General features: G+C 36.4%; 1 protein-coding gene across 2 annotated transcripts; it reads left to right on the forward strand.

The window, feature by feature from the left end:
• Positions 1 to 1,795: 1,795 nt before the first annotated feature.
• Positions 1,796 to 5,614, forward strand: LOC104234326 (transcription termination factor MTERF6, chloroplastic/mitochondrial-like). 2 transcript variants are annotated; one of them, XM_009787882.2, is made up of 3 exons: positions 2,185 to 2,286; positions 2,383 to 2,522; positions 4,149 to 5,614. In XM_009787882.2, the coding sequence occupies exon 3, from the start codon at positions 4,166 to 4,168 to the stop codon at positions 5,378 to 5,380; it is 1,215 nt and encodes a 404-aa protein (XP_009786184.1). In that variant the 5' UTR covers positions 2,185 to 2,286; positions 2,383 to 2,522; positions 4,149 to 4,165; the 3' UTR covers positions 5,381 to 5,614. The 2 variants fall into 2 exon arrangements, with proteins under 2 accessions (XP_009786180.1, XP_009786184.1); XM_009787878.2 differs by lacking the exons at positions 2,185 to 2,286; positions 2,383 to 2,522 and adding an exon at positions 1,796 to 2,140.
• The last annotated feature ends 3,280 nt before the right edge of the window (positions 5,615 to 8,894 follow it).

The following is an 8,894-nucleotide window of genomic DNA, read 5'->3' on the forward strand; positions in this document are numbered from 1 at the left end:
TGACTGTACCTTTCGTCGTCTGCTCGAACACAATGCTTGTTCTATGATGTACGCTTTCTGACAATTTGACCCCGACGATGGCCGATGTGCTCTTTGCTATCTCGCCCCACAGGCATAATTACGGCTTGGTCGACTCCTTATCATTCCTCTTGAGGACCACCACTACACTCAGATTTTGACCCATACAGTTAGTAAATAAAAATGCACTTTATCAAGCAATTTAAGTTTTTGGACGATATGGTCACACACTTCAATAAAGGTTATGGTTTCGAGTCTCACTCCCACTCTTATAGAAAAAATCGACATGCTTGGCTTAATAAATAAATAAAATCAAACCCCCATGAGCGAGGGCGTATTAAAAATATAATCACGCAAATAAAAATATGCTTACTTTAATAACTTACATTTTTAGATAAAATGATCACACATTCCAATAGTGTGAAGTCGAGCTCTAAGTTGGAATTTCATTGAAACTAAAGTTCAAAAAGACATATAAATCAGTCTTGAAGTTAAGATTTGGCAAGCCCAATTAGACCCGTATATTCGAAACTCTGTCAACTCGATCATGTAGGGTCTAATAGCCCATTTGGCCAAACTGTAAAAATTAGTTTATTTTGAGAAATGGTTTTTCTTAAAAGTACTTTTTAGTAGTTTGTGTTTGGTTAATTTATGTGAAAAGTACTTCTGAGCAACAATTAGTGTTTGACCAAATTTTTAAAAATTGTTTTTAAGTGTATTTTTCTCAAAAATGCTTTTCAAAAAAGTGTTTTTCGAGAGAAGCTACTTTTTTTCTGATTCTGCTTCTACTTCTATTCAGAAGCAATTTTTTTCATCTAAAAGTTTGGCCAAATACTTCAACTTTGGGAAAAAAGTGATTTTGGCTTGGAGAAGCTTGACCAAACAGGCTATAAAGTTGATTCTCACACGACTAATAGCTTGTTTGGCCAAGCTGGTCAAATCAGCTTATTTTGAAAAGTGCTTTTTTCAAAAGTACTTTTGATGAAAAATAGTGTGTGTTTGGCTAATTAATTTGAAAAACACTTATGAGCAACAATTAGTGTTTGAACAAGCTATTAAAAAGTGCTTTTAAGTGTATTTTTCTCAAAAGTGCTTATGGGAAGAAGCTACTTTTTTTTTGTTTCTCCAAAACTGTTTCTACTCAAAAATACTTTTTTTCTTCTAAAAGCTTGACCAAACACTTTAACTTAGGAGAAAAGAAATGTTTAAAAAAACAACAACTTTTCAGCTTGTAGAAACTTGGCCAAACATGCTATAAATAAATATCAAATATTTTGTAATTTTTGACTATGAGAGTGTTTGGCTAAGCTTATAAGCTGGTCAAACTGGCTTATAAGTACTTTTTGGCTTATCTACGCCTTTGGTAAAATTAAAAGTGCTTATAAGTTAACTGCTTATAAGCCAAAAGTCATAAGTTGGTCTCCCCCAACTTATCAAATTTCAGCTTATAAGCACTTTAGGTTTGACCAAAATATTTACTATTCTATCTCTAAAATACTTCTTTTTAAAATAAAATTCTTCGTATATCCAATTCTTCAACTGCTTATTATTAATTTCAGCACTTTTATCCAACGTAACTGCTTATTTTTTAAATCAGCTTCAGCACTTAAAAGTGTTTTTCAGCACCTAATGCTTATCAGCTACTCTAAATCAGCTAAGTCAAACGGGCTCTATATCTAAATAATGGTCCTTCACATGGCTATCTGTGCACTTACGGCGATTTACTAAAATAGCCTTGAAAGTTGGTAGTCTTGAACTTTTCCCTTTTACCCCATTGCTTGAAGGTTGCCCATGGAGCAAACAGGGACAAAAGGTTACCCATGACATAAGAGAAGGGGGAAAAAATTCAACACCGCTATTGAGATATCAGCAATTTTTTGGTGCACTTGCCCGCTTGAACACCCCTATTTAAACAAAAGATAAAACGGTAGTATTCAGAGCCTTGGAGGAGGATTTTTAGCGCAGTTTGCCATACATATGAGCTTCGGGGCAAAATAGCAGTTTGTAAAATTCGAAAGGATCTGAATGCTAAAATTGAATATTTGGTCTTCGACCGCAAAATAGGCACCGCCGCTTACTCGTCCCGTACTCTCACTAATAACTGGAGTTGTTTACATTGCAGGTATGCGATTTTCACTCATCCCTATGTAATTTATTTTTTCAGTTGTAAAAGTTCGAAACTTGGGAAATTGTTCAAGTTTGTGTAAATTTGATTTACATAATGGAGGAAACAACAGGAATTATGTGCTACAATTTGGTGCTTATCTGGTTGTCGAGCATAATTTAACTGTTTTTTTCTTATTTTATTTTATTTTTCATTTTATCCGAATTCCTTTTATTGAGCAACTCTTTTACTGCTGTCAGCCTATTTGGGAAGTGCTAGTAAGGTTCTCTTAAACCTAGAGGACAGGCAAAACAGAAATGTTCGGAGACCAATATTCTAGGAAAAGATGTTTTCAAATCATCAAATGGGTTACATGGAATGTTGTTGCTGTAGGAAAATGGTACTACTTTTAATGGTAAACTTATAGTATTTGTTTGTTAATAGGAAACATGCTTCCCAATAGGATGATTGTTACGTTTTCGGAAGGGGCCAGGAGTATAGTGCGTTAGAAAGATTCCTGTCGTTGGAGCTGCATATAAGTAAATGGATGGCATATTTGGATAATAAGCTGAACAAAGTATGTTTGAAGCTTAGTTTAGATGTCTCGCGTGAGAGGTTAGATAAGCTTATTACTTATTTGGGTGATAAATGATGGGACTTGGGAGTTTTAAGACTCTGAATAGAGAAAATAAGGTTCTTATTCCAACCACTTCCCGACCGGAAGACTTAGCTCAGCTATGAGCTAATGTATCAACCGCTCACTTTCCTTAAAATATTTGATATTATGATGGATCACACCATCCATCAAGTGTGTTTTGAATTAAGTAAAACCCTATAGTCAATGACTTCAACTCAGAGAGGAGTTACAACATTTCTAAGATGGGAGAATTCCCTATTGAAATGTGAGGAGTGGGATTATACTAGAGAGAAGATTCACAACAGAAATAGTGTTTGCCCCAGGGTTTTGGTCTAATGATAAGAGTGCATTGCTTGATCTGTGGGTTATGTGCAGTCACGAGTTCAAATCGTGCCACAAACAACAACCTGATATTTAAGTGAGAAGGGTAGAGGGATGTGCTTACTATCTACAAGTTTCAAACCGAGAGCCACTAGCCCTTGGGAATTTCTCGGTTATAAAAGAAGTGCTTATTATTCTTTAGCCTGTGGAAGCATGCAGTAGACTAACACTCCTCCTTTTACTTTATTTTGTTCTTTTGGTTCAGAATATGTGAAATTGCTTGTGATTGGATGCTTAGGTTTGTAGCATGTTATGAAAAACAAAAGCACAAGGCAAGGTGTATGCCTAAAGGCTTGAGGTGAACGTATTTAAGAGATTATTATTCTTAGTGTATTAAATAGATAAATATGATCTAAAAATACAGAATTGATAAGAAATATAAGGGGAAAGAAAATAGATAGAGGATAAAAAAAACAGAAGAAAGAATGAATAGATGTCGTGGTTGACTGCAATTTCATATACGAGCACCAATTCTCAAAAAAAAGAGAGGGAAAAAATGAATACACTATACGAGCACAGGGTGTTATCAGTGGAGAATCTACTCTCAAAAAGGAATTTGGGGGGGTGGGGGGTGGGGAGGTAGAGGCTACAAAATCCCCGGCTTCACCTATGAGTGTGTTCATATTTCTAAATATAATAATTAAGCTAGACAAATCTATTTGGATTGTAATTTCTTAAATCCAAAAACTGAAAATTCAAACCAAACTTTTCATATCCAAGCTGAACTGCCTGAACACCTACCCCTACTTCTTATGCGTCTGTAGATTTTAAGGAGTTTATCTGACAATATGACAATTTTTTGGGGAGTATTAACATTTTCTGAATTTTGGATGATTTCCATTATTAGTATTTATTACCAATGTTGAATTTCATTGTCCTATTCTTTCACTAACACACACTATTGTTGGCGAACAGGCTGTTTAGGTTCCAAGTTTTTGTTAGCATTCTTAGGCTAATAACTTGTGGTTCTTGAGGCATAATCTTGGCATTGACACATCTCCTTTACAGGGCTCCCTTCTCTTAAAATGCTTCAATCTCTGCATAAATGCCAAAGACACTTGTGTACAAAGATCAGGATAAGCAGCGTCTTCGTGCAGTTTGTGTCAACTAACTGTAGCAGCAACATCACAAATGACGAGAGCAAGTCACTCATTAGCTTGTGTCGCAGGAAGTCACATGGTTTATCAAAAGAAACCATCATTAGTGAAGCAAAAATAGTCCAATTAGACACTCATGCATGTTTAGAAGTTTCAGCTGTAGTTGACTTCTTCCAAAACAATGGGTTTTCTGCAACCCAAGTGAAGAAAATAGTTAGAATGCGCCCTCGTTTGTTAGCATCAAAGGTGGACAAAACCCTAAAGCCCAAGTTGAAGTTCTTGCAATCAATTGGCTTTTCTGAAGATGAATGCAGTAAGATTATCTGTTATAACCCCAACATACTCCTCAGTAGCATAAGGAAACTACTGACTCCATCCTTTGATTCCCTGAAGACTTTCATGGGTAGTAAAGTGCAAGCAATGGATGCCGTCAGACGAAGTCCACAAATCCTTAGTCGTAAGATCTCTCATAATTGGAAGCAGACTGTACAGGTATTACACCAAATTGGTATTCCTGATTCTCAAGTTTCAGAGTTTATTTTCAAATCTCCAATTATCTTGACCATAAATCCCAAAAAAATGAGTGCGGTTGGCTTGAGACTCAAGGAAATGGGGTTTGATGTTACTTCTCCAGCGTTTAGGATAGCTTTTACCACAATGTCGAAAGTTAGTCACTCCAATCTGGAAAGGAAATTGGAAACCTACAGAAGTGTGGGCTTTTCAGACGACGAGATCCTTAATATTTTCAGATCACAGCCGACTTGCATGTTTTATACTGAGGAGAATATCAGGTCACTTGTGGCATTCTATGTTGATAGACTCCATTTGAGCCCGTCACACCTGTCACAAAGACCGGCTTTTCTATTGCGTAGCCTGAAAAGGAGGGTTATTCCAAGGTGTTCTGTCATGCAAGTTTTATGGTCAAGAGGCATTGTTCCAGAAGCTGGCAAGCTATCCACTATATTAATGATTAGGGAAAAGTACTTCTTACAGAAGTATGTTACCAGATATGAAGCAAAAGTTCCTGAACTGCAGGCTGCCTACCAATGCGAACTTATGTTCAAAGAGTACAGTTTTCATTTGCGTGAAATTCGCCAGATTTCAATGTCGAAAGGATCATCTTCAAAAACTAAAGTAGCCTAGTGTTTGCACCATATGCTGTCTCATACCTCTTCAGTTTTCTTGTTTCCGCACCATTTGCTATCAGAAGCTTAGTTTTTGAACCATTTGCTGTCACATTCTTGGTGTTTGGTTGCATGAAGATCATCTCGAAGCCTTTGGGGCGGTCATTTGACTATTTATATGAAGGTGTTTGACTACATGAAGTTAAGAAAGAAAGAAAGACTTTTGAAAATTATGGTATAAAATATGCCACACTTTTGGATATATACTCATGTCATTTAAAGTAATATAAAAAGTTTATTCTTTATAATTAAAATGTATATTAAATTGTTTAATCAATTTAAATATTGTTAAAACAAAAGGAAAAATGATATCTTGTATAACTTTTTTAGTTTCCAAAATGCTTGGTGAACATGCTATTAACCAAAACTGTAATAAGTCCTAGAAATGGAAAACTTTCTTAGTTTGCCATTTATCCAAACTTTGGGCAAAAGTAGCGGTTTTTTGAAACTGAAAAGGTTCTAGATGCTAAATTTTAAATATTGCGTCTTCGTCGGTAAAATGGGCATCTACTGCTCACTTTGTTCGCCACTCTCACCTGGAGTTGCAGGTATGTGATCTTCACTCCTTCCTATGTTTATTTATTTTTTTCTTTTTCAAAAATTCTAAACACGGAAATGCTTCGCTGTTATATTTTGTGTACATTGGATTTATATAATAGAGGAAACAACAGGAACTATACGCTATAATTGGGTGATTATCTGGTTCTTGAACTTAAGTCTCATATTGTAACTTGTTTTATTTAAATTCCTTTTCCTAAGCAACCCTTTTTTACTGTTCTTCGTCCCTTTTGTTTTCTGTCTATTTGTTGTTCCTTTCTTTATTGGAGCTTCGGGTAATTCTGAAGTGTGTGTGTACAAAAGGGAAATTGCATAACCCATCTTTAGTTCATTATATTTTTTTTCCTTCTCCTCGCAAATAGAAGGTAAGATGAAAGCCTAATTATTCTATAAAATTTCATGCTTTTTCAAAAAAATTATATTTTTAGTTCACCTTTGGATTGATTCTTATCTTAAAGAGAAATTGAGGGTATGAGTTGTTATATGATATTGGACAAACCTCACCTCATATGAGCTATCTTTTGAGTTTGAATTAGGTCCGAGGTCTATTTTTCTCAATATGGTATCAAGCCAAACCAGAGGCGGATTCAGGATTTGGAGCTTTCCGGGTGCCATAAAGATTTGAACGTCTATGTGTTGTTGTTTATACATTTAGAAAGAGCAAATATTTTATCGGTTTGAGTAACTTTGGACTTCGATTCGGATTACTTGTTTTTTTAATATATAATATAAATCGATTGAACGGAAAAATATAGTACTATAGTTATGATAGAGCAAAGATTTTGCAAAAGAAGATGTTATTTTAACTTTGTGTGGAAAAAGGTAAATACTTAACTAATAAGAGACAAAAAGAAAGTCACAAGTTAACAAATAAAGTAAGGTAGTTAATATTAATTACAGAAGAAGAAAAAAGAGAATGGAATATATAATGATAGAAAATTTAACATGATGTAGCAAGCCAAAAGGTTAAAAAATGTTACTGTTGCCGATGGGGTTCAATAATTCACCACCAAGATGGAATTTTCTACCTTTTGCCATTGGCACCTTTGTATCATTTGTTACGAGGGGTAGCGCTTTAAGTATATAAATGATTTCTTACATATATATATATATATATATATATATATATATATATATATACACTCCCTCCGTTCTAATTTATGTGAACCTATTTGACTATGTACGGAGTTTAAGAAAAAATGAATACTTTTCGAATTTGTGGTCCTAAACAATTCAGAAGGCCCCCAGAGTATTTGTGTGGTTATAAAAACTTTTCATTAAGGTTAGAATTGTAAATTTAAGCTAAATTGTTACCAAATTTAGAAAGGGGTCATTCTTTTTGGAACGGACCAAAAAGGAAATAGGTTCACATAAAATGGAACAGAGGGAGTGTGTGTGTATATATATATATATATATACACAGAATCTCGACCGAAGATTGCGGGTGGCATACCACCCCCTCGGGCGTCACTAGATCCGCCCCTGAGCCCGACCCGCTACGCCACTTGTGATATTGCATTGTCCAATGGTGGTGTCATATTATGTCAATATTGGTTGATAGTATGGGTTGTAGTCTCTTTACATGATCTTGGACAATAATCACTTCATGAGTTAGCTTTTGGGTTGAATTAGGTCCATATGCTTTTTCCTCATCACTTTTCTCTTAGTACTTATAACAATAGAGTAGTCAGACAAGAATAGTCTATTTGCAACTGTAAACATGTGGAATAACTTCTTAATACTTATCCAAGTAAAAAGCTAGAAATATCTTATGATTTGGGTCTGCAAATCCCAATAATATTTGTGGAAATCTATATGGACCAAACCATAGCGAAGATTTTGAATAAAATGAGTAGGGAATGATTTCGAAGAAGGTGAATAGGAGACTTGTAGAACATGTTGCACTATTCAGCCTATTTGGTTTAAATGGACCAAACCATAGGGATGATTTTGAATAAACAGTAGGATATGATTTTGGTGAAGTAAATAGGAGATCTGTACCATAAAAGTTTTGGAGAGGGTGGTGGAAGGGAGGATAAGGAGGGCGTTGTCTATATCGGAAAACCAGTGTGGGTTCATGCCGGGTCGTTCTACTACGGAAGCTATCTACGTTATCAGGAGGTTGGTGGAACTATACAGGGAATCAGGGATAGGAAGAGGGATTTGCATATGGTGTTTATTGACCTAGAGAAGGTATATGACAAGGTCCCTAGGGACGTCCTTTGGAGGTGTTTGGAGGTGAAAGGTGAGCCAGTGGCTTACGTTAGGGCGACAAAGGATATGTATGATGGAGCTATGACTCGGGTTAGGACTGTGGGAGGTGACTCCGAGCCTTTTCCGGTGGTTATGGGGTTACACTAAGAATCTACTCTCAACCCGTTCTTATTTGCTCTGGCGATGGACGCGTTGACACACCAAATCCAAGGAGAGGTGCCATGGTGTATGTTGTTCGCTGATGATATAGTTCTGATTGATGAGACGCGAGGTGACGTTAATGGGAGACTAGAGATATGGAGGCAGGCCCTAGAGTCTAAAGGTTTCAAGTTGAGTAGGACTAAGACGGAATATGTGGAATGCAAGTTCAGCGACGTGACGGGGGAAGCGGATTTGGAAGTCAAGCTTGACTCACAGGTCATCCTCAAGAGGGAAAGTTTTAAGTACTTACGGTCAATTATCCAGGGAGATGGGGAGATCGACGGGGATGCTACGCACCGTATTGGGGTGTGTGGATGAAATGGAGGTTAGCGTCTGGAGTCCTGTGTGACAAGAATGTGCCACCGAAACTCAAAGGTAAGTTTTACAGAGCGGTGATTAGACCGGCCATATTGTATGGAGCTGAGTGTTGGCGAGTCAAGACTTCACATATCCAGAAGATGAAAGTAGCAGAAATGAGGATGTTGAGATGGATGTGTGGG

Source organism: Nicotiana sylvestris, chromosome 2, assembly GCF_000393655.2.
Source record: "Nicotiana sylvestris chromosome 2, ASM39365v2, whole genome shotgun sequence".
NCBI lineage: Eukaryota > Viridiplantae > Streptophyta > Magnoliopsida > Solanales > Solanaceae > Nicotiana > Nicotiana sylvestris.

Bases quoted from the DNA above. Each gene is read 5' to 3' on its own strand.
- LOC104234326 (XM_009787878.2), top strand. From the start codon at position 4,166: ATGCTTCAATCTCTGCATAAATGCCAAAGACACTTGTGTACAAAGATC.